At 35.8% G+C, this 26,462-nt stretch overlaps 2 protein-coding genes across 3 annotated transcripts; both read right to left on the reverse strand.

The window, feature by feature from the left end:
- Positions 1-617: 617 nt before the first annotated feature.
- Positions 618-7,487, reverse strand: LOC143632717 (elongator complex protein 4-like). 2 transcript variants are annotated; one of them, XM_077101153.1, is made up of 8 exons: positions 7,352-7,487; positions 6,490-6,716; positions 6,323-6,392; positions 5,416-5,560; positions 5,252-5,330; positions 5,027-5,186; positions 4,841-4,932; positions 618-776 (listed from the first exon to the last, which is right to left on the reverse strand). In XM_077101153.1, the coding sequence occupies exons 1-8, from the start codon at positions 7,485-7,487 to the stop codon at positions 618-620; spliced, it is 1,068 nt and encodes a 355-aa protein (XP_076957268.1). The 2 variants fall into 2 exon arrangements, with proteins under 2 accessions (XP_076957268.1, XP_076957267.1); XM_077101152.1 differs by having other exon boundaries at positions 5,416-5,572.
- Positions 7,488-9,077: 1,590 nt separating this feature from the next.
- Positions 9,078-11,348, reverse strand: LOC143632716 (phytochrome-interacting ankyrin-repeat protein 1-like). Its single transcript, XM_077101151.1, has 3 exons — positions 11,184-11,348; positions 9,508-9,679; positions 9,078-9,289 (listed from the first exon to the last, which is right to left on the reverse strand). Exons 1-3 carry the CDS (start codon positions 11,346-11,348, stop codon positions 9,078-9,080), a joined length of 549 nt encoding a protein of 182 aa, XP_076957266.1.
- Between the last annotated feature and the right edge of the window lie 15,114 nt (positions 11,349-26,462).

The following is a 26,462-nucleotide window of genomic DNA, read 5'->3' on the forward strand; positions in this document are numbered from 1 at the left end:
GCCCCGTGTCTTGCTCAGTGGTTCTTTACTCTTTAGTCTCGGGTCAATTGGATTATACAGCCTTATCAAGCATAATATGTATGTGTGAAGGCGATTAATCCTGTGTGTATATATTTGTTCTTTAGAAAGAATTCGTTCAAAGCGTGGTCATCTCTTGGTGGTTGTGTTTTATACATCACGGGCAAATCTTGTTGTAAAGTTATATAATCTTTCTTGTTTCTTTTTAACATTATTATGCGATAATGGTGCAACATATTCACCTCCTCCTTTGCTTCTCATAATTTTTTTTTTCTAGTTTATTGATTTAAATTATATTTTTATAAATTTATTTGAAAAAGTAACTTTCACTATAAATAATTATATTATAGTTTTTAAAATCACATTTTACCCATTCTACTTTAATCGTCTTGGATACTCCAATCTATGAAACTTAAGTATAAACTTTAAGATTAAGTTAAACAAAGAGTGTCACAATAACATCAAGTACAATAATCGCAACGGTAACATAGTCATTTTCTACTCAATGATAATCAGTTTTGTTACCGCTAATCCTAAACTAACCATTTCACCTCCTAAATGATCATATAATCATAATCGACAACAGAAATTAGTTGGCATCAAAAATCAAGGGCCCCGGTGCCAGAACAAGCACTGGAAGTGCCATAAGAGCTTCCACTTGACCCGTCAACAGGCGCTTGGTTTAGACATTCAAGAACCAGCGATCTTCGTTTTTGCAGCTTCATTGAGTACGTTGTTGCATCTAGAATCACTGGAACCTGGTAAATCATAGATGATACAATGTTAAACCAACAAATAAATAATGTCTTGCAACTTTAGAATCAGCTAGTCAACGTTGCATAAATCTAATTAATCGTTCTTTTATACAAATAAATGATAAACGGGCCTGCCACCACCACATAACCAAACATGACTATTTTGTCAAAAGCATCAAAATTTTCATGTTTTTTTTTGTGAGATTCCAATTCCTTTTGACAAATCATTTGGCGGGTTATAATTCCTTAAAAAAGTTCATTGAACCAAACACCCCTAGGTTTTCATCACAATATTCATATCACAATACTCGAGCAAAATATAAAACCTCTTGTTATTCAAAATTCTCATTTTTTACCCGTTGCCAAACCTTCCAGCCAATCATTTTACCATCTCTAACTGACGGTTATACCCTTGATGACATATAAGATTACAACGGATATAAGTAACTACACACAGATTGACAGTTTTACCCTTGAATCCTTGATGACTTACAATATTAATGCAAGGGATACAAGTAATTACACACAGATTGACGATTTTACCCTTGATAACTTAACACACAAGTACCCTTGATGAGTTACAATATTATTATTATGGTATAAGTGATTACACATAAATTTGCAGCTCGTATAACTACTAAATTATTTTTAGCTGCAGTTAAGATATACTTTGAACGAACCATTTTTTTTATATTTTTCTCCAACCACTCCACAAACAGTTAAGAGACTAATTAAACTTTCTCATCAGCTGTTTTAACCTTTGAGCCTTTTTGCTTGTACATGAACCTAATTAGTATTTTAAATGAATAAAAAAACAAACTATGAATAATATAATATTGTTCAAAGTAGTATTTATTTATAACTAACATAAAGCAGTAGAGTTGATCAAAAAAACCGGTTCCTGGAACCGAACCGGTGGACCCGAACCGGAACCGAACCGGTTCCTACCCGTTTTTGGTAGGAACCGGACCCTATCTGATTCAACCCGATGATCCGTGACCGGTTCTTGCAATTCTGAGTGGGGGCGGGTAGGAACCGGAACCGAACCGGAACCGGTTCTATCCGGAACCGGTTAGGAACCGGTTCTAGCCGTTGGATCGATTAAGCCGTTGGAAATCGTTTTATTGGCCGTTGGGGTCAAAAATAGCCGTTTTTTGGCTCCCCCAAGCACCCCATTACTAGTATAAATAGGTATTTGGTGTCATGGGTTCATCACAACACTCAAAACGCAAACCCGAACGCAAAAAAATACAAAAAAACGCTATTACAACGTTTTGAGTTCTCTAATCTCTTGTTTTCTCTTCTTCTATATTCATATTTGTTGTTATGGCTGCCTCACAATCATCGGTTGGTCAAGGTTCCAACGCCGAACCAAGTTTCGTTCGTATTGTACCTCATAATCGTAATCAAGAGATTTGGTGCAATTGGGATTTGGTTGAATTGAGTGACCATTCATTGAAGGCTCGGTGCAAGTTTTGTGGGGTTTATTTAAACCCACTTTCGAATTCAAATTTGAAGAAACACATCGAAAAACCGTATTGCAAAGCGTTGAAAAAGAATGTCGATTCGCAACAAACGCAAATGGATAGTGAAGACGGAATATTTACATACCAAATTGATCGAGTTTAAGATCGTATGGCGAAGTTTGTGATTCAAGAAGCTTTGCCGTTTAGCCACTTCGACAACCCTCGCTTAACCGCCATGATTCGAGATACGCTTTAACCACAATACACTCACGTAAGTCGTCATACTCTTAAACGTTATTGTTTAAAATTGTGGAAGAAGGCCAAAGAGGTACTAATTGCATATTTTGAAAATATAAATACGGGAATAAACTTAACTAGTGATGTTTGGTCGGCTCCACATGGTCTACCCGAATCTTATCTTTGTGTCACCGCTCATTGGGTAGACCCGTCATCGTGGGAAATGATGAAACGCACCATTGCTTTCGAACTCTCCACATACGGGAGATAATTTGTTTGAAATTTTAGATTATGTTATAAAAACTTATAAACTAGAAAATAAAATATTTTCAATGGCATTTGATAACGCGTCGAATAATACATCGGCGGTTGATAAATTAAAATTAAAATATACGCCGATTTGCAAAGGTGTATTTTTTCACTCAAGGTGTGTTGCACATATCATTAATTTAATCGTGCAAGACGGACTTGCTTCGGATGAGGTTACATCGGTTATAAACGATTTTAGACTAATGATACATGAAGTTTTTAAGAAAAGTAAAAAAAGACAAATGGATTATAGAAAATTTTGTAAAGATACGGGAAGAAAAGCTTTGGGAGCTAATTGGGATGTACCTCATCGATGGAATTCCACTTGCATAATGTTTCAAAGTGCTTTGGAACAAAGAGAAACTTTACAAATGTTTCATTCTAGTCTTGCCGAGAATGATTTGGCAATCCCCTTTTCAAATGAGAAATGGGAAATTATCAATTACTTATCGACTTTTCTTGAAGTTTTTAAAACATCAACTACGAAACTATCGGGAACGTATTATCCGACAAGTCCCTTGGTTCTTTCGGAGTTATTTTTAATGGTTAACAATCTTAAAGAATTTGAAAATAAAAGTCCAATGTTTTCAAACATCATATTACCAATGAAGTTTAAATTAAAAAAATACTTTCTTGAATTGCCACCGGTTTTTACTTGCGCCGCCGCTTTAAACCCAATGTTAAATGTTACGGGGGTTGAATATGTGATAGACGAAATTTTTTCAGCCTTAGATATGCATGAAATTGACCCAAACTTTTCAACAGAGGCAAAAAATTATTTTAACTTGAATTTTAAATTTATGTATGACTTTTATTTAAATAAATATGGGTCAAACATACACATGCCTATGCCGGGGGGTCTTCATCAAGTTCAAGTGCTACTAGAGTACGAGATCCCATGATTAGCCTTATGAACACCGTTCGCAACGTAACGGCTAAAAAACAAAGGGGTAACACCCCTTCAAGCGAACTAGGAAGGTATAGTGCAAATGATTACTCTACCGGTTTATCCGAAGAGGAATATGGCACTTTTGATGTTTTGGCTTGGTGGAAGGTAAAGGAAACCGAGTTTCCGATTCTTGCCACCATGGCCCGTGATTTACTAACCGTCCAAGCTTCTACGGTAGCTTCGGAATCCGCTTTTTCTCTTAGTGGCAGGGTAATATCGGTGAGAAGAACAAGACTAAATTCGGAGTCGGTGGAGATGTGCATTTGCTTAAAGGATCACTTGGACTCAATCGATCGTATTCAACACGTAACCACTCTCGAAGATGAAACACCACTTGCTGTTCGAGTGCACGACGAACAAGAAGGCATTTCTACAAGTAATTCCGAGGAAGAAGTCGCCGCTCAATAATTACGACGAACAAGAAGGCTTTTCTAGAAATAATATGTCACAACTTTATATTTATAAGTTTAATGTTTTGTTAGTTTGTTTTTGAAGATTTTAAAACATGTAACCTTTTTTTTTTTTTAACTTCTTAAAGTAAATAAAATGAATTTTATGTTAATTGTTTTGTTTATTTTTCATGCTATACAAATACGAATCGTAGTTTAGAATCCAAATCGCAAACGAAAAACGAAAAAAAAAATAAAAATTTTTTACACTGTAACCGGTTGGAACCGGTTACAGTGTAGGAACCGGTTTAGGAACCGGTAAGAACCGGTTAGATAGGTTAGGGGTCCGAGGGTGGGAGAACCGGTTCGGTTCCCTAACCGGTTCGAGCCTGGAACCGGTTTAAAAGGGGGTTTTGAATATAGGAACCGGTTCCGGTTCCTAGTCCCAAACCGTTTTGAACATCCCTAGAAAGCAGATCTGCAGAATTACTTGTGCCCACATGCAACATAAGAGGTAATAATAAATAACTAACACAGCCAGTGGCAAAGTAGTCTTTTGACTCTTTTCAGTCTAACCACAGGGGCAAAACCTGAAATTTTGTCAATCTGAAACTAAGAGTTCACTACCTATCAACCTCAGTTATCACCAGCAGAACTATTGTTATCGCCTAAAATAACTACGACCAAAATACCCTTCAGAAAATATGAATATCATACCTGCGTGTTGAAACGTGCAACCTTATGTATACTTAAAAGCCCAAGCATGTCTTGATAACCAGTTAGAAGTGTAGCAAGCTCCTTGTCCTCATCTGTTTAAGTTTAATTTATATATAAAAAAAAGTTTCATTATTCATTAACGGTTAACGACATAATCATTAATTAGATGAAGGTAACAATAACTACCTGGAATTGCTTTAATAGACAACAAGGTATCAGCCATATGTTGCAATCTTTTTGACACCGATGGTGATAAAAGAGAGGCTGGAAACGTTATAAACGCGACCGCATTTGACGACCGCACCATGCTTTTTATTGATCTGATGAACGAAAGCACATCCCATTCCTATAATATTACAACCAAAATGTAAATATGCTAAACAAAAGTTAATAGAATATGTGATTGCTTACCTTGTCATAGTATTCACATTGTGGAGCACAGAATGATTGGATGGCAATTCGTCCCGCACTTGTAATATTTCCATCATACCTGATCATAATCATTTTATAAGATAACGTATCTAAATATTATAATATTGTATAATAAGACTAGAAGTAAAAAGAATGCAATGTACCTCGGAAGTTGAGATAAAAACTTTGAACAAGAATCACGGATGCCAGCGAGGCTTGAACAATCCAAAAGGCTAACACACTCCACGCGGTTTCCCACTATCAAATGCTTTTCTATGGGCTTCCGAAGGTCAAAATCGTTGCAATATTCTATTTTCCCATCTGCATCACAACACAAAGATACATCGTAAATGATTTTACACATTATAAAACATTAATGTACATAACCCACATGGTATATAATTGTAATTCTACTCATTTTCTTATGATATATTTTATTCTCAAAATGGTAAAATAAAAGGAATAACTTTAAAAAAAAGGTCAAAGTTGCCCAAAGTTATCTTTTTTATGCATAAAACCTCCAAAATCATTTTAACCAAAAAATACATGACAAGTTAAAATAATATAAATCTTGTTATGATATTTGGCCCTAGTGGTCCGTATCAGTTTTGGGCTGAAACTGACAAAAAACAAAAAAATCGGTTTTATGAAGACCGTTCAAGTTCAGTTTTTTTGGTTTTCAGTTTTCACAATGGGTTCGGTTTCGGTTTTTTCAGTTGTACCATTTGAGCTTGAAAATTTTTGACTGAATAAAAGTCTCAATATAACAAATTTGGGCCTAACCTTTTTGTTAATTAGAGATTCATCAATTATTGCACATTTGTAACTATAAATTTTGGGCTACACCAGTTACTAAGTTCTTTTAAATCACTCAAAATCGGTTTTTCAGTTCGGAACAAACTGGCACGCTCATTACTCAAAAGAAATATTATTATTGAACCAAAGTGATTTAACTTTAAACCAACCCACTGGATCCACCCTGTTCTAACCATCACTAAAAAACGTACCCATTCTGGCCCGTCACCCGACACATAAAGTCTCCACCAATGAAAAAGAAGATTCAAAAATTACCTCGCTCGTCAACAAGCGGTTTATTTTCCCCAAGATATTTCTTGTATTGCCAAGCAATCCTTAAATCCTTCTACAAATTCATACAATAATAAACTTCTATAATGCAATAATACACAAAAAGATGCATGCTTTAATAATGAGAAGAAAAGAGATTAGTTATTTAGTACCTGCTCTGCATCACTTTTGTGAGACTTGTCATCTTTGGAGACTAATGTAGCGGGCAAGGTTCCAAGAAAAGCCCGTGGGCTTTTAGACGGGCTTGCATAAAGAACGGGTTGGTTGTGAATTAACCCTTGAGACATAAAAGTCCTTAATAAAAGCATGTGATGAGGTGCTTCAGTGTCTTCCATGATCATCACCAAACTTCCTAAATGGAAACCTCCGCCTAAAATTTCTAAAAATAATGCAAAGAAACAAATATTAGATAAGCAACTGTGTTATAGAAGTCAACCCATCAGGAAATCACTTCTACCTAGAGTAGGGCTGTTCAAAAGGCTCACTGGTCGCTCTATATATGCATTTGTAACTTAAAGCCGTATAGCATATTTAAAAATAATTGAGCCGACTCGAGGATCCACGAGCTGGCTCTAGCTTTTGACAAGCCAAGCCTGAAACCACCCTGGCTTGGCTCGTTTGCAACTGTAACTTAAAAGCGGAAATTTCAACCCCTTAACTTATCTTGAGACAATTTGGGTTCTTTTTTATCTCCAACTTAGCTAACAATGATAAACGAGTCAAATGAGTAGACCATGCCAAACACGCCAAATGAAACTATGTAGTACATTATTTATATGTATAACCATGATTGCAGAAGTCGCTAGGCGTTGCCAACTCAGTCTAGAGTTTGTTTCAGGGATTAAAAACGAGACCATAGTGCCTTAAGGGATTGAAAGTTTCAGTTTCGATTTAAGATGACCATACCGCATGTACGAAAAGTCGAAAACCAAAGTTAAGAATAAAACTTAAGATTACTATTATTATAACATAACAAAAAACAAAACAAAAAAAGGGTGTTAGGGGATTGATTACTGTCAAGATCCGGTACGCCCGACGAAAGAAAGATTGTGGCATTTGGTCCGTACTTGAGCCCAGGGACGGAAGAGGCAAGTGCAGTAGGAAGTTTCCGTGAGAAACTAGTGGTTCTAACTTTATTACTAGAAGCCATAGAGAATACTACATACACAACCTGAAATGATGAATAACATAACATACTCATTAGCATATATATAATAAGTAAAGTAAAAAGCTACAAGCAGCAAACAATTGGTTAATGTAACTTGGTAATAATGAAGAAGAATTACATTACAAGCTGCAAATAACAATTGAAAATGCACAAGATTGCCCTAATTTATGAATAATATTAAACAAAACAAGAGGCAATACCTTAACCGGAGCCTGACTGACTGATTAACAATCCAAGAATTCAAAACCCCTAATTTAATTATCGACTTTCAACCCCTTTTCGGCCTGCCTTTACTTTAAACTTTAAACCCTTATATATAAACCACCATCCTAGTCAACTAATTGGAAACTAAACGAATAACTTAAAATTCCTTTTTTTTTCTTTGTTAAATAAACAATTTAAAATTCGTTCGTTTATTCACACCGGTGACCGCTCGTTTATATTCGTTCATTTAAATGTGCTCCTAATGTTCATTCTTTTACATTCATTTATGTTTTTAACTTACGTTTGCTTTATCATAATTTTTTCAGTTTATTTTTATTTTGTTTGTTGAAGGGCACTTGATGTAAGTAACTCAAATGAATGGCTTAGACTAAAAGTGTCTTCTTCGTTATAAGAGGATAAATCAAAACCATTTTTGTAAGAAAAGTTGTTTAGCATATTAAACGTTGGTCTCCATTTTTTTATAAGATAAAATACCCTTGATTTCTCATGATCAAATTCGGTTTTTGGGCATTGTTATATAATTTTCTCATAGGCAAAATAAGATTAAAAAAAAGACTACTGTTAATGCACAATCCAGCTGTTGATCCAGCTGTTGATACATGTTAATCTGTTGAATAAGTTTTGTTCTTTACTCTTAGACCAAATCTAGTCACTCGATTAGCGCCCCTTACCACATCACTAGGCAGAGGCGTTAAGCACCAAAATGCATAGGGCGCAAAGGGGCTTGGGCGCCACATGTTAAACGGACGCCAAGGACTTGAATGTGAGGCCAGACTCAGGTCTGTTAAATTTTTTTTAAGGATAGTTAGTGAGAGCCACAATCTCTAAACTAGATAGTGATTTATTCAGCTTTTCAATTTAGCTATTTAATTAAGTTCTTCCTACACATTTTGAACTAACTAACCCCTTGGAGAATTACACATTTTGACCTAACTAACCCCTTGGAGAATATAAACTCTAGATTATTGGCATAGTCCTAAATGAACTAAAGCATATGTGTTTGGATAAATCATAATTGTATGCAGCCTTAGGCTTTATAGGCTAGTTTTACCAAATGTTTAATTATATATATGCATTATTTATTTATAAACAAAGTCAACAGTGTCATGCAGCAAAATCACCAAACAATGTCATATAGTGGCTCCAACAAAACAGTAGCAACAAAATACCATATGGTTCACTCAACATAATTCATGCACATCCCATACAAGCACCCAGAAAATGAAATAACACAAATCCAAAAAATGGTGTTTTAGTCAACAATGTCATGCACCGAACTGGCAAATAGTCATAATTTGCAAAAAACATCCAAACGCAGCAGATGCGACAATGGTGTTTTAGTTGGTTCTAAGAACTGTAGGAGCTTTCACCCGATGATGAGCTACTTTCTTGCTGAACACGTTTCATCTCCTCATACGCCCATTCAAGACCAGGACAGTAATGAACTGGTGGATTAAACCTTGTATCCTCGATATCATCAGGCAAGAACGCACCGTTTTCAATTAAAAACCTTATTGCTCTCCTGTTTCTTTCTTTCGCAGCAGTGTGAAGTGGAGTCCCTGTGTTCAAATCAAAAATAAAGATAATCAATAAAATTAAAATATTACAATAAATCATTAAAAACCTATTCTTTTTCCTACAAAACAGTTTTAAGGGAAACACTAAGTCAACCCATTTTACCTATAAATGAATTGAAATTGTCGCACCTAACATCAGCAAATGATATTTGATGAAAGAACGCTAGAGGTGTGAGAAAAATAGGGAAATTGTTACTTACAGCCACACACGCCTTTGGTGCGAGCATCGATATTGGCACCACGTTCAAGCAGTTCATCCATAACCTTTATGTGACCACCCTTTGCAGCAAGATGGAGAGGAGTGAGCCCGTGAGATTTTGGACCCAGTGCTGCCACATTTGCATCCATTCCTTCGTCAAGAAGCCTTTTCACCTGCCACGAAAACAAATCCAAATCTTGAAATAAGCACTTATAGGCACCAATCAATATTTGATTTGGTTGGAAAGAATACACACAAGTCAGCGAAAAAAAAAAACATTTTCATGGATAACAAGTAATAACTATTGTAATAGATAATCAGATTTTTCCAAGTTTGTTCACTGCATTAAAATATAGATATGCAGCATGCGTCTATACTTCATATGGGAAATACATTTATAAGATATTTAAGTTCAATCATGGGAAGTTTAGAACAAGCGTAAAGCAGTACAACTAAAAATACTTTTGCACCCTGTTTATGGAACTTATATAAATCAACACAGAAAAATTATGTTTGGTAATATACTAAAAATGTATGGCCAGTGGCAGGCAAACGAGGCCATCAAGAAGTCATGGATAACAAACGTGAGACAAATACACATTAAAACATAAGCATCAATATAATTTTCCATAAAGTTCTCATAGAACCACACATGTTAAGCATCCAATACTGTATCTTGGCAAAGATAAACAACCCCAACTTACTAAAAAAGACACCTGGACCATACCCTTTGAGAAAAGCCAAAATATAGGAAGGCTCCATCTTACCAAAAAGCTTACTCAAGAGTCCAGACTTCCATGGTAAACTGGTGTCGTGTTAACAAGATGTCAACAAATACAGGGTTGTGGGATGTTAATTTAGTAACACATTTATATCTTCATGGTTGTAAAAATCCCAATTAGATGCCGATTAATCCCCGATTAATCGCTAGTTGGTACTCCACCAGCTAGTCACCGATTTGTAAAAATCCCAACTAGATGCCGATTAATCGCTAGTTGGTACTCCACCAGCTAGTCACCGCTTTGTAAAAATCCCAACTAGATGCCGATTAATTCCCGATTAATCGCTAGTTGGTACTCCACCAACTAGTCACCGATTTATTGCTATTTGGTCAAAATCGGTCAAAATTGAAACTTTTATATATAAAATTTGGTATATATATATGTATATTTGAAAATCACATATAAACTCCAATGTGATTAATCCCTATTAATCCCAATTAATCGCTAGTCTCTACTCCACTGGCCGACTAGCGCCTAGCGATTTCTACAACACTCTTAACTGATTACACTAAAATTCAACCATATTGGCCATATGGGAATTCAATGCTTTCAATATTACATGCTACAATGTCAAACTATATCACTAAAGTAATGCACTTGATGCTGCGGTTAAAGTGTCATCACATTATCACAGTTAAACTACCATTTATAGAAAAAACTTGATAAACTAGCAAAATCAGGTAAGCTAGCATAAGTCTTTAATCTACACAATCCCTAATCTCCTATGTTTAACTATAAGCATAAGTTGTATTGCAAATGGCACCACTCAAAATTCACATTCAAACTCATTGATTTTTAACAAACAGAAATGAATAACTTCATCAATTATTATGACAACACAAAAGAGCCTATTAAGCTATAAATAGCAGTTTAAAAGAGTTCATATTGCATTCACCTCTTTAAGATCTCCCTTTCGAGCACCAACGTGAAGGTTCGTCCACCCTCTGTCATCCCTATCATCCACCAAGCCGTTAGACCGCATGCTGTACGAACGCTTCATGCGCCTGCTGCTGCTGCGATTATTATTATTATTCGAAAACAGGAACAAATCTTCACCCATTCCTCTTTCTTTTTTCAGTTATCCTTCCGAAATGAAACACCTCTTTGCAGTAGGCGTGTCGTTCTTACCCGAACCGAATCAACCCAAACCCGAAGGCAGTATTCAGTTCAGTAATTGGATTAAAAAACTTTAATAAACCCGAAACCGAATAACCAGAATCTTATTTGTGTCCGTACCCAAAACCCGATTAAGATGGAACCCAAAGGTAGTATTCGGTTCCGAACCCGAAAACCCGAATCTTATTTGGGAGGATTCCTATGAAAAACCCGAAATCCGATTAGCAAAACAAACCGATTTTTTGAATAAGAAACGAAACCCACAAATACAATCAGACAATAAATCGTCTAGTTTACATGATTTGAAGCAACAAATAAAATGAAAAGAAATTAACGAGAGAAGTGATTAGCCATATTATAGGGAGCAAAAGGATTCAAGCCAGGACCAAATACACGGAGATTAATCACAACAGATGATGATTGATTGATGGGTATATTAAACATTACTGAAATCGGTGGGAAAAAAGAAAGCTAATTGATGATGAATAAGAGGATAATTAATGGAAGATGATGGGTGTATTTGGTGGTTTCATGGATAAATTGAGTGAATTGGATTGATGATGAACACAAACCCTAGAATAGAATTTGGGGAGACGTGTGAGAGAGATGAGGGAGTTGGTGTTTTGATTGGTAAGATATGGTCGTCTGGTGATTTATAGAGGCTTTAACTTTTGGAAACAAATACAGTACTAGTAATGTTTTACTTCATACTGTTACAGCGGCCCGTGTTACGGAACGGTGGAAAAAATTTCAAATGTCATATATATATATATATGGAAAAGATATTTTGAGAACTGTGATGAGTTTTATGAAATTAAGAACTTCACACATTTAATTAAATTGATTGGAATATGTGGTTGAGATTAAATCCGGTAAAAAAGTCAAAGTATGAGAGAGAATAAAGATGTAAGTGGTTATATTAATTTTTATGTCCGTTACACATGTGTAAAAAGTTGACTCGATACGTAAAAAATTCTTTAATTTTTTTAAATATATGTAACCTACATATATTACGCATGTGTAAAAAAAATTTCGAAAAGAAAATCGTTACACTGAGTTCTTTCGAGTTCTTAAAACTCAAAGGGGTTCTCATTTGAAATCTCCCATATATATGTATGTATCATAAGAATTCTTTAGTTAGTTATAAATAATTAATTGTAATCCAAATCGGTTTTTAAATCATTTGAAAGAAAATAATTGGTTATGATTGTAGAAAACATTAATTAATGGGGTTATGATTCTATAAAATATTAATTAGTGAATTATGTGGTAATTCTAAAGATGGAAACCTTGTAAGCTTATGTGGACATCCTATTTAATGGCCATGTGGATATCTTGTTTTGCTTTAATAGTATAGTAAGAAGATTAGCATTAGGATTAAAATTAATTGACTAATTATGTGAAAATTATAAGCATGGAAAGTGGATGACATGCAACATTAGGTGGACACTTTAGGAGAAGGACAAGTGAACAATTTGGTTTTCCTTTAATATATAAGTTAGATGTAATAAAGTCAAAGTAAATGTTAAGACGTGTCTTGACAATCAACATGTATTTATTCATTTTGCTTTTGACACTTTTGGTTTCCTCGCGACTGAAGCTGTGGAGTTACTTACCCGTGTTCAGCGGGGCATGCATAGTAATGTAATGACTCAAAGATCAGCAAATGCAGTTTTTAAAAGATTGGTTTTTGCAATTCAAAGAGGGGTAGCGGCACAGCTTGTTGCCCGCTTGCTTTTTGCATCGATGTAATCTACACATTGAAATTTTTTATATTTAGGTTGGTTAAAAAATGTTAAGTTATGAATTCAAAACTTTAAATGTTAAGTCTGACCAATGCTTGTGTTATATATTGGTTTAAATGTTAATTATCATTAGGATTAAAATTAATTGATTAATTATGTGGAACTTATAAACATGGAAAGTGGATGACATGAAACATTAGGTGGACACCTTAGGAGAAGGATAAGTGGACAAATTGGTTTTGCTTTAATGTATTAAGTTAGATAGATTAGATTATATTAGATTCGAGGTCTTTGGTTTACGGTCACACAAGTGACATAAATTTAACGTTAAGAAAAACAGTAATAGTAATGGGTCGGGCTTAGGTATTCTCAAATCCATGCCTGATTATAAAAGCCGTATCAAACCCATCGGGTCTTTATCGGGTAATTACCTGTCGAGTTTACCCATCAGGGTTTCCAATCAGATTTCGGGTTTCCAATCGGGTTTTGACAACGTTACTAATCGATAAAAATCTATAAAAAGTAAGAAAAAAAGAGCATCCAACTTATTTCCCATCATGAATCAACTCAAAAAATATACGGGTTATCTATGAGGGTTAAGATAGAAATTACTCAAGAAAGAAGTAAGTTACAGTTCGCTTTATTATTTGGCTTATTGAAGATTGGAAATGGAAATTTGGAAATTAGAATACTGGAATGCAAAGTGGGCGGGACTAGGAGGGAAAAGGGATTTGGGATTTGAAAAATGGAAGGTCTCTTGAGACCAAATCATATTTAGATATATAATATATTACAGTATACTAAAAAAAATATATATTTAAAATAAATATATAAAAATGTAAAATTATGTCGGGTGCATCAGGTATAATCGGGTAAATGTGTTAATATTATCGGGTAATCGGGTCGGGTAATTGGGTATATTACAAATCTCAAATCCTTGCAAACCCATGAAAAATTACAAAGCTAATCCCAAACCCTAATGGGTCGGGTATTACAAGTCCCACTTGTGTCGGGTTTCGGGTTTTCCCATCAGGTTCGGGTTTCATCGCCATCCCTAACAAGAAATTTTTCAAACTTGTGTAGTGGTGTGGTTGGTTAACAAAGTTACAATCGTTTTGCTGTTATTGGTTATATTTGGATGGTCTAACCACCTAAAATAAAAAAAATGAAGAGGTTAGTGATGTTGAGCGCCATTATAGTGGTGACCCCTTCTCTTATGTCGTAATAGCGTTTGGCGACCTCACCATTGTGACATGGAGTTAGGTAGCGCTCATAACAATTAGTCTTGAGGAGTTGGTACTGATTGTTGTCTTCAAGAGATATGACTGACGTGTTTATTATAAAAATAAATAAATAAGAATTGTCGATATGAATGCATATATTTTTTGATCTGGTCAAACGTTTATGGGATTTATTGTTTGTTTGTGTTTATTACTATATATAATAGAGACGAGAGAGAGAAAACGAAGATGTTGAAATTTAAGAATTGTACCCTCTGCTAGTATTGTGTACAATTGTTTTGGTTGTTGCCACTTTTCAAAGCACATAGGATATTTTCAATTGTTAGCTATGAATCGAGATAGAGGAATCAAAGAGAAGAAGAATTATCACAATATAGCTAATTGTCACACCCCAACCTAAGACCGAAATGCCGGGGCGCGAATTGATTGTTCACAGCTCAAAGATACTATCATTTATAACCAATATCTATTAAATTAATTATTTCAAATTTCAAATAAGATGCACAAGTTTCAAATATAATAATAATAATCCCAAACTAAATAATAGAGCAAATATTATTTATTATATTTCATAAGGTCTTTCTATGCGTTCTTCACCTTAGCTTTAAATCAACTGTTAACCTGTATATGCGTAGAAAATAAAGAGATTTGTCAACAACACATGTCGAGTGAGATGATCACCAGTTTTCATGTACAATATGTGTATATATATATAATATAATATAATATAATAAATAATAAAATGCGCAAACAAAAATATGTGAGTAATAGTCAATCAAACCATAAACAAATAACGTGGCAATTGGCCGTTGCCTAGCGAATCGGGCATTGGCTACTATGACTAACATACAAAAGTGATTGTCGGTTGACCATGCCTCACGAACACGGTCTATGGCTACTAAGATAGCGTATGATCATACTGACATGCTAGATTTCTGATAGACCTCTCCGAAAATGATAGAATATAAACACTTAAACAAATAGCAATTAGCATTTTATTGAAATACACACAATAATTATGTTTATGTATATATATGATATAAAATATGAATAGATACGCATATGTCCTATCACCCTCCGTTAAGCGATTTGCGAAAGCGTAAAATGGTAATGTAACAGACACAACTGATATCAAATACATTGTTCATAAAGAAACATTATTAACTAATTTACAATCTTTTACATTGTTCTAACGTCTTTTATAAACTAGGTGATAGAATCAAAACTAGTTCTTCAAGTACATCACTTCTAACTCGAATGCCTGTACCAGTTTACATAGCATCGATCACAATCCAAACATATAGCACATAAGCACTTTACTCCATTTTTCTGAATACCTGAAAACATGTTAAAAATAGGTCAACTACGAATAGTTGGGGAGTTTCATAAGTTTTAACGATCAGTTCTGCGTACCACACAGTCATAGTTTGTATGTGGGCGTGCATGTAAGAAAATGTATTTACGTTTATATATATACATCTGTGTCTTTGTACACACATATGTATGTGTATAAGTTTATGATAAAGATTGAAATTACGATAAAATCGTGACTGTTCGTTCGTACTATGTGCCTTCATTTTCCACGTAAAATTAACCATTATGGCCTTCCTTCTGCCCACAACGGTTCCACGTAAAATCAGCAACTATGGCCCCTCTTTCGCCCACAATGGTTCCACGTAAACTCAAACATTACACAGTGTATACGCAAATAATTAGTATTTTCTACACATAGTATTTCCTACGCCTATCCACATAGTATGTACACACACACATATAGTATTTATCACGTATCACCAATCACTGTGGCCCCCTTTTCGCCCACAATGTGTATAATCACAATATTTTCTTGGCATTCATGTCATAATCAAGTTAGTCTGTTTAGTTGCAGCAGAACTTGGCTCATAGGTCATACTCAACTTTAGCTTAGTAAGTTGCAGCAGAACTTGGCTCATAGGTCATACTCAACTTTAGTTTAGTAAGTTGCAACAGAATTTGGCTCATAGGCCATTCTCAACTTTAGTTTAGTAAGTTGCAGCGGAACTTGGCTCATAGGCCATACTCAACTTTTGTTTAGTAAGTTGCAGCAGAACTTGGCTCTTAGGCCATACTCCACTTTGGTTTATTACTATTGGCCCCCCTTCTGCCCACAATAGCCCCATGATCATCACAGACCACGTTATCCCCATTTTAGTTATGTTTAACATTACATAACGTGTTTGTATAAACATGTTGTCACGTGTACTTTCATTATATTTTGTCATTCGTACTATCTCCATTTAATATATCAATCAACAATACTGATCACCTTTCATCAGCACGTAGTCAATCATTATGTTTGTAAATAGCGTATATAAACATGCTTTTCTCCCAAAAGTTCATAAAAACAGTTTAAAAGTAGGGTCATGAAACTCACAGTTTTGTAGGCACTCAGTACGAGATCAGCTCGGGGTTCGCTTCCCTTGCTATCACTTAGTCCATATTGTCAATATTATAGTAATATTAATATTTTAATATTATTATAATCTTTATACTAAGCTGGGCTGTATAGCTAGTCTGGGTGTGACTGTAATACCCAGAAAGTGTCTATAGGCTTAGATTGTGATGTTGTTCAATGTCTAATATTTAAAATCGAACTTGGCTCAGTTTCCCCGTTTTACCAGCTGGGCCAAGTTGCTTGTTTACGCGTTTGAAAAATAGGTATGGGGATGTAAGCTTGGGTAAATGTGTTGGTTGATAAAATGATTAAGTTATAACGAAATATCATAATTTAGGGCTCTGGATTCGCTACGGGGCTCGTTTCCGTTTATTCAGTTTGGTTTGGAGAAAAACGCACAAAATTCACCTAAACTGTCCGGATTTCTCACAAAATGTTCTTTTTTATTTAATTAGTCAAAAAATATGGTTTTTGATTACACTTGATGTTCTGATATTCCAACAGGTTCGTTAATTAAGAACTCGTCGGTTTTTATCAGAATTGAATTTGTTTAATCTTCAGATTAGCCCAATTAATTATCCGTCAATCGTTAAACTATGATAATTTAGCCACTTATCAATTAAAATATGTAGATTTTTATAAAAATATTTCTGGAATTATTTACTGATTTATAAAAAATTATTTTGCATGCTATATTTAGCCCGAAAATTTTCCGTTATACTAAACAATTTCTGAAAAATCCGCCAAAATTCCTGAGTGATCAAAACACTTCCCAAATACCAGAAGCTACGAAAACTCAAATAAGCGCGAATGCACAAAACATATTTAGGCTTTTCCAAATGACCCCAAATTTGATATGTGATCATAATATACCAAATCTGAGTTTCCCCACAAAATTTCATAATTTTTCAAGCATTTTAACTATTTTTCCCAAATGAACACCCTAATTCGGTAATAAATTTGCCAAATATTCTTGGATGGTCGAAAAATTACCAAATTTGGACAGGGACTCATTGATATGGTCCCTGATGTCCCTGCAAAATTTCATGACCTAAAAATATGCACATCACAACCTTAACCTAAACAGCCCGTAATTGAGCACTTCGGCATTACCTTTGCGGTTTTTGCCCGTTTTCGCTCTCTTAATCCAATTTCCGGGTTCTTGTGCTTCTAAATAAGCTAAGCATAGGTCATATATCGCAAACCAAGCATGTATCATCTAGAGACCAGCCATGAAAGTTAGGGTTTCGGTTAGGGTTCTAAACCGAACTTTGGAACCAAAAAAACGTCGTTTAAATCTTATAATCCGTGTTTATTGCTAAAAAAATTATCAACCAGATTCTTAACCATGTGTAGGATCAAAACATGTTTATGGACCATTTTGAAGAGTTTTACATGGTAAGTTATGATTTTCACTAATCAAACTATCATTTTTATGCATAAACCAAGTTTAATCAATTGAAAAATGATCATGATCATAGCTTTTACCTTAGGTTTTGTTAAGAAATGGAAGAAGACAGCCATGAGCAGAGTTCTCCATCAAAATATGTGAGCTTGGATAGATTTAACAAGCTTTTTATGCAAAATATCCAAAGGGTGGAAAAGTCCACTTTGGCGGGCCAGAAGTTAGGCCCCCTGGGCGCCATTTTGGGACCATTTGCCTCGTTTTGCATGCCAGAACGTGAATTCCCGAGTCCAAGTTTATTTCAGGTTCGGTTTTGGCGAGAAAAATATATCGGGTACGACAAACAGCGCAAAAAAGAGCGTTTTTCGGCCATTTTTGTGTAAATTTAGAAAAACATACAATTTGTTTGTAAAAATCAAAAATATTTTCATGGATCGCTTAAAACATCCCCAAAAAGTGTTTGGTAGATCTTTTTCGGCTTAACGGATGATACAATGCTTGTTTCTGAACTATCTTTCGTGTTTAAATCCATAGCGGGTAGTTAAACGAGCATGTTTTCATTTAACTGGTTTGCTATCGAACTAAGGCCATAATACTAATATTTTGGCTTATATTCAACGTATATCACTTATAGATGCCCCCTCGGGATATCCGGGTCATAACCAGACCCGTTCGGTTATTCGTTTGTTCGATACGCAATAAGTGGTTAATCGCTTATTCGATAAACAATTACATCATAAATTATCGGGTACGACAAATAGTACGAAAACGAGTGTTTTTCGGCTATTTTTGTATAAATTTAGGAAAACATATCATTTGTTTATAAAAATCGAAAATATTTTCACAGATCGCTTAAAACATCCCCAACAAGTGTTTGGTAGATCTTCTTCGGCTTAACGGATGATACAATGCTTGTTTAAGAACTATCTTTCACGTTTAAATCCCTATCGGGTAGTTAACGAGCATGTTTTCGTTTAACTGGTTTGCTATCGAATTAAGTCCATAACAATGATATGTTAGCTTATATTAAAAGTATATCACGTATAGATGGCCCCCCCGGGATATCTGGGTCATAACCGGACCTGTTCGGTTAATCGTTCTTTCGTTACGCAATAAGCGGTTAATCGCTTATTCGATGTGTGAACACTAATGTGTAACCGGTTTTGTCACGAATGTCACATTCTCCCCCAGTTAAGAAATTTCATTCCCGAAATTCAATATGCCAATTACGCCCCTTTAGGGGAAAAGTTTGTACGTATCTGTTTTGGAATTCGTTTCTTCTGTTTCCGAACACGTTTGATTCCCCGTTGTGGATTCCACCGAACTTAATCAATTTTTATTGAGTCGTAACTGTTTGATTTTCCCCGTTCAACATTTTCACGGGTTCCTTTATAGAGTTTAGGTGTATACAAGTTTTCAGGCAGTACTAATTTGGACCTGTCAGTAAGGCACTCGTTCTGATTCGATATATATAAAATATCAGAAGTGAAATAATTTTGTTTAATACGCTACGGGGGATGTGCGAAAATATATATAAATAATAAAACAATTCGCAACTAAGCTTTAAAAAACCAAACAACCTAACCTAGTTCACACAATCAGAAGTGTACCGGTCGCGTGTAGCAAAGAGTTAAGGAAGTCCCGATGTCGAACTCAAAGACACGTGAGGTGGCTCGGATACTAAACCCTAACTAAGTACTGTAACATCCAACTTTTTGTTAAATAATAAATGACGGAAAGTTTTGTTATTAATTGTGTGTCGTTAAGCTAGTCGTGTGTTAAGTGTTTGGATAATATTTGGATTTGGAATTGTGAGTGGGTTGTGGGGCCCATGGCCCTATAAGCCTAACCTCTCCACCCTTTCACCATTTTGTTACCTTTCACCACACACAGTCAAGAACACACACACTTTCTCTCTACATTCCGGATCCAAATCCGTGTAAAAAGAGGAAGAATCTCGTGTGTAGACATCATCAAATAACAAGAATCACGTCCAGATCTACGTATTGTCCGGATCTGAACTAGAACCCGAAACAAAAGGTAGGTTTCGATTTAAATGGTTAAGTTTTATGGTTAGAATCGGCATGCAAACAGATATAATGATAGATCGGGTTGTGAAATGTAAGAAAAATATAAAATTGGTAAGTTATAACCACTTGGGTGCACTCTAAGGTAAAAAGGTGGCGTTTAGACTTTGAGAGATGGGTTCAGGATCAGGTGCATGGGGTCAGAATGCGTCAAAGTTTGAGAAAGAGTAAAAATCAGGTCCTGAGGAAGAGCCACGAAGTAAAATGGCTTTAAAATGGTAAAAAAAAACGAAGAAAGGAAGTCATTTCGCTTCGCTCAGCTGTGAGAAGCGAAATAGTCATTTCGCTTCGCTCAGCCATGAGAAGCGAAACAGGCATTTCGCTTTGCTCAGCCTTGAGAAGCGAAACAGGTTATGTGAAGTGAAATTCTTTGCGAAATTCCTCCCATACAAAATTGTTAAGTTGTTATTAAAATGTGACCCGATTAATTTTCTGATGCGTTTTTGTTAAAGGACCTATTAATGAAAACAAAAGTTTTCCGAGCTGGCCTGGCAGCTCAACCCCAGCCAGGGGCGCTGTCCCCGGACCCCCGTTAGTTGAGAGTTTCATTAACTTAGATGTAGGAAGTAGTAGTAATGGATAATTTACACGCGTAATGTATTGTACAGTTAGTCGTGCACAACTAAGGAAGGGCATTACCATTAACGGTGAGAGAAACCGACTCCAGGTGAGTTCTAGCCCCATTTCCTGGTTATGTTTTTGGGGCTGTGTGCATACTCCTATGTGGCAGTTAAAATGCTTATCTTAAGTGATAAGTATATGATACAGGTATGATCGTGCATTGAATGTTATTACTATATGATGGTTATGTGAATGAATGTGTATGTAAATATTATATACATAAGACAAGTAAAGTATGCGCTTATGATAGGGACCAGACCCTCCTAATATCTGAGATGATAGGAACCAGACCCTTATAATATCTGAGATGATAGGGACCAGACCCTTATAATATCTGAGATGTTAGGGACCAGACTCTTATAATATCTGAGATGTTTAAGATAGAATAGCTTATGGTATACCATAGGGTTTTATGAAAGAAAGTATGTAAGTACGTATGCATGTATATAAAGTATGTGTGAAAGAAGTAATAGCAAAGTAAGGTATGAATACGTATCTTCGGACGCGTATGAGTAAGGATAGGAATGTATTGTATGTTAAATTGATTAACTAGAACTCACTCAGCGTAGCTGACTTTTAGTATGCGCGCAGGCAGATAGGTTGAGGCAGTTGGCTTGAGGAGGGACACATGGCAAGAGCTAAAGAGACTGGCATCTATGAAGAAGTGTCATGACTATTTTATGTTATGTTTTGAAAAAACAATTTGTATGTTAAGACAAAAATGAATGTTTGTAATGTGATGTTTGAAGTTTTAAATTATTCCGCGAAAGTTTAAATTAACTCTGATTTTAGAACTGTGTTTATGAGTAAATCCAACACCAAAGTAGGGTTACCGGGATCGAGGCCTTACAAGTTGGTATCAGAGCATAAGTTCGAGAGAAATAAGCATCCTACATGCTTATACTCTAACAGAGAATGGGACTTAAGGAAGAAAAGAAAGAAGATGCCAGTCCAAGAATGCCATGTGTCTCCCAAGCAAGCTTAGAAAGCGATCGCATTGTGTAAGTTGATCCTGTGTATAGTAAAGAATGAGTAAGAAAGCTAACTTAATAACTAGATATAGAAATGCTTGTTATATGTGGCGATGTGAAATGTACGATTGTTTAATTGTTATAAGTGGAACCTAGCACAAGTGGACTCACAAAAGGAAGTGTAAAGGACATGGAGAGTAACGTGATAAGCTAATCACAACTGGCCACTGTTATTACCTGTTAGCCTTACTATCCTCATACTAAATATTTCCTGTAGTGACGACGTTTGTTTTTTCCTATAGAATACGAATGGCTGGTACTAAGAAGACTGTTGGACAAGGGAGTCGCACGCGTCGACGTGGTTGACCACGTGTTACCCAAGTAGCCCCCGAGCAACCGATTATCGAGTTTGATGAAGACAGAAGCGTGATTGTGCGAGACAAAGGGAATCGGCTTGACCCGGCGATTCAAGCTGCTATTACTCAAGCAGTAGCTGCTGCACTGCAGCATCTCCAACAGGAAAAGCCAATTGGGAGTCGTGCGGGAACTGTTGAGGAGATTAGAGAGGGTAGTAAAAAGGACGAAGAGGCTGAGAAAGAGGGATCAAGTGAAGGTGGGTCTGTGAAGGCCAATGATGGTAGGAAAGGCCGAGGTGGGTGCAGCTACAGGTTGTTTAAGGGTTGTGACCCGCCAAAGTTTTCTGGTACAGGGGATGCAATCGCTACTCTCCAATGGATAACTGCAATGGACAAGGTTATCTGAATTAGCGAGTGTAGCCCCGACCAAGCAGTGGGCTTTGCTACCCAGTCGTTTGGGGATGAAGCTATGTGTTGGTGGGAGACAGTAGAGCAAAGGAAGACTGCTGCTGAGATCAAGGCCATGAAGTGGGAAGATTTGAAGGAAATGGTCATGATGAAGTTCTGTAGCATCCATAATCTGAAAACAAATTAAAACAAAATCAAACCGAATAAGCGATCCAAACGAAATCGAAGAAGTATATTAATCCTTCTACTAGCGGCTACGTCTGTCTTGTCTCTCTCCTTGCTCACGGCTGTCTTCTTCACGGCTCCCCCTTACCTCCAAAAGAATATGGCGGCTCCTCTGATCTCTCTTAATTCCACGCCGTCCCCCTTGGCATAAGTCATCCCCTGTATTTAGTTTCTCTTTTCGTGGGCCACCAGCTACTCAATTAGTGAGCTTGACTAATTTTAATTAAACCCTTTAATTTCTTTACCATATTAATTCAACATAATCCGATCAATTCTGCAATGAAATATAAACAAAATAATGCATCATTGGTGGGCCCCATGTTAATGCTTCAAATGTCAAATATTTAATTTACGTATTCAAGGATGAATTGGGAAAGCATATGTATGCAATTCATAAAATACTTCAGCTAAAAAATTAATTAAAATCAATTTGTATGTGATGCTATCTTGACAAAATTTACAGTATTTTACTTTCTTTATTTATTACCATTAATTGAATTTAAAATTCCTTTGGGTTAACAATTATTGTGTAACTCTATGGTTTAACACCTGACCGCTTAACAACTTGAATTTCGTCATCCTTTATTTAACTTAAATGTATCATTTTAGCTCATTGTGTCTTGAAAATCTTTTAAATTCAAATACGAGTCAAATAGAAATATATTCAATAAAAACCTGACTCAAAATACTTGAAAATATAGGAAATATTTCTAATATTTATATATAATTTAGCGCATATCAAGTTAACCTTCGAGGCAATTTTGTACAGTCCCTCGTATTTTAGAGTTAACTCGTCATTTTCATTAACTCAACTAACCCTTTCAAAAATTAAGAACCTCCACGTATGTCGGTATAGTTCTTTTGTCAAACTCCAGCGGCTTTCAGCTTGTTTTTTATTTTACGAGCTTTATCTATGATTTCCGAAATCGAATCGGGTTTTATATTTTGGGTGTCGCCAATTTTCAGTTTAAATAAATGGCAATTTACATTCTTTCTCGTATAACACAGGGTATAGCCGCTTGTATAATATTATTATAACTGTTAATGCACGAGGATTAAACTAGTAGATGATACCGGTCCTAGTTTCCTTAAATGTTTGAATAGTTTATTTGGTTCATTTGTTTGTTTGAGGATGGTAGATCGTGTTCAGGTCTGTTCGGGTTCTGAAGCTTCAGGCACAACTCACCAAGGATAATTTTTCAGTTGGGTAGTTGTTACAAATCAAAAGAAGGTATTCGAAGCGGATTAGTCAGGGAACTATCATTCAGCTTGCATTGCGTTCTCAGGATGCTTTAGGAACATGTGTTAAGAGGTTCATTGTAGTTTGTTCCACCTTCCATGGGGTATTTCAAACTGTTGTAACGTCCCCGAGGATTTTTAGTAATCCACCTTAACTTATTATAGTGCACAACTTTACAACACATGTGCCTATGATCTTTCTCATACCAGTTCCTCCATAAATTTCCCTTACATCTTTACACTAGTACTCAGCCTAACAGAACATCTGGCTTGACTTTTCTTCGTTCATCATCCGGTTATTGAGGCTATAAAAGTTTGAAGTTCAAGTTTCGGTTCTTGTAGAAAGGAATTTCTTCGGTTTTCACAATTATGATTCTTTAACAATTCCACCCAATCTCCATTGCCTCTTATTTAACTTGTTTTGATTACTTATAACTCATAGGTCTTTACGGTTGTGTAACTCGTACCATTAGTAGTACACAAGTAATGCCCCAAGATCTTGGGTATAAAAGCAATCGTTCCATATTTTCGGTTACCGATAGTGTAGTTCTTCTCATCCGTGTTTAGTCATTGGAGGGGTATATTCTATTACTTTGTTTCACTTCCATTATTAATCTCGGTCCTTTTTGAATTAGGAGGATAAATTTTAGGTAATACTGGAAAAGTGTTTATCCCACTGGGGTCTACATAAATCTTTGATGTAACTGTTATAATATATAATTTAAGACGGGTATACGAAAGGCATTGGGGTACTAGGTTTTGTTCAGTGTACTCGATCACTTCTTTACCTAGAAGAGGTAGTATAACAGTTCTATCTCCCTATATAACATCCGTTTGAACTCAATTAACTAGTCCATACTAACTATTACATAACAACTCTTCACTTCCACCGGGAGTGCATTGACTGGGAATTGCTAGTTGTTTAGGTTAAGAGGGCAGTTTTTCGAATAGTATGGTTAGTATTTATAGTCTTACCTTTGGTGGTTTCTATAGTATAGGGATTTGTTATTTTACTAGCCGGTATATATTTCCAAGGTAAAAATTTTTAGGAATGAAACGTCTATCAGTGCCCATTTATATAAAACTAAAATATATAAGGCAGAACTAAGAACGTACCTGTTACTACACTTGCTCTTTCTGATTTATTCACAATACGTGACCTTTAGTCGAGTTGGACGTCAATACCGGTCCTTGCGTTTATCCTTCCATTGCAATTGGATTCCATTTAGGGCAGTCTTTATTGATGTGCCCCATGCTTACACACTCATAGCAAGCATAACGACTTATTATGGGTTGGTTTTGGTGAGTTGGTTGTTGTCGGATTGGTTGAGGTCGGGGTAGCTGTAAATTATGAAATTGGGTTGGTTGGTTTATAGTATTCATAGTGGTTCTACAATTTCGAGTATAGTGCCCCACCTTCCCACATTTGTGACACACATTGGTCCGACATTCACCAACATGATGATAACCACATTCCTCACACCTTGGCAAAGGCCCGCTATACTTATCGTGCTTCACATCGGAACTGATCGTACCATAATTTTGTATTGCAGGGTACACGCGCTTATTCGGTTGTCTTCCTTGTACTCTCGTCCCATACTCGGTTCGTTTTATACCAGACGATTCTCCAGGCATTCTCATCATACCACTTCTAACCAAATCAGAAGTTACAATGCTGGCTTGTAATATGGCATTTTCAAAAGTTACAGGGCCAGTTGAATTAACCAGACTCCTGACTTCGGAGGCTAAAACCTAAATGTAGCATTTAGTACGTTTAGGTTCTGGGGTAACTAACCATGGAACTAGACGAGTTAGTTCGTTAAAACGGTGGGTATATTCCAAATAATCTGCACCCCCCATTTCTAGATTCCAAAGTTCTTGTGCTAATTTCTGAATTTCGTTTATCGGGCAAAAGTGTTTTAACATAAGATCTTTAAGTTCTGTCCAAGACATACGATTGGTTGCCTCTTGTCCCCGAATTTGTACAATCGTTATTTATCACCTATGTGATGGCAAATTATGGTATTGATAATAGACTCTATCATTTCAATCCGTTTTACTCACCCATTTACTCCTTTAGTACCACTAAAATTTATAGATTTGCACGACATAGATTGTTTAAACGAATGTTCTCGTCGTGAAGGATCACGGTTGTTACGAACAGTATTCATGTTCGGTAGGAGATTTCCGTTTCCAATGGCATTTAGTGGGGGAATTTATTAATATTGGTTGTAGCATTAGTGTTCAGTGGGGGAGTATCATTCATGACAATGTTAGTATTGGTTGGGAGTTTAACATTTGCAACCGTATTAGTATTGGGCGGCGA

Source organism: Bidens hawaiensis, unplaced genomic scaffold (genome assembly GCF_021521415.1).
Source record: "Bidens hawaiensis isolate Kalapana, Puna unplaced genomic scaffold, B.hawaiensis_p1.1 tig00006521_1, whole genome shotgun sequence".
NCBI lineage: Eukaryota > Viridiplantae > Streptophyta > Magnoliopsida > Asterales > Asteraceae > Bidens > Bidens hawaiensis.

Bases quoted from the DNA above. Each gene is read 5' to 3' on its own strand.
- LOC143632717 (XM_077101152.1), bottom strand. From the start codon at position 7,487: ATGGCTTCTAGTAATAAAGTTAGAACCACTAGTTTCTCACGGAAACTT. The intron at 6,393-6,489 runs GTACTAAATAAC...ATGAATTTGTAG, and splicing joins ACAAAAGTGATGCAGAGCAG to AAGGATTTAAGGATTGCTTG. The intron at 4,933-5,026 runs GTAGTTATTGTT...AAACTTAAACAG, and splicing joins GTCTATTAAAGCAATTCCAG to ATGAGGACAAGGAGCTTGCT.
- LOC143632716 (XM_077101151.1), bottom strand. From the start codon at position 11,348: ATGGGTGAAGATTTGTTCCTGTTTTCGAATAATAATAATAATCGCAGC. The intron at 9,680-11,183 runs GTGAATGCAATA...TTTTCGTGGCAG, and splicing joins GAAAGGGAGATCTTAAAGAG to GTGAAAAGGCTTCTTGACGA. The intron at 9,290-9,507 runs GTAAGTAACAAT...ATTTGAACACAG, and splicing joins CACCAAAGGCGTGTGTGGCT to GGACTCCACTTCACACTGCT.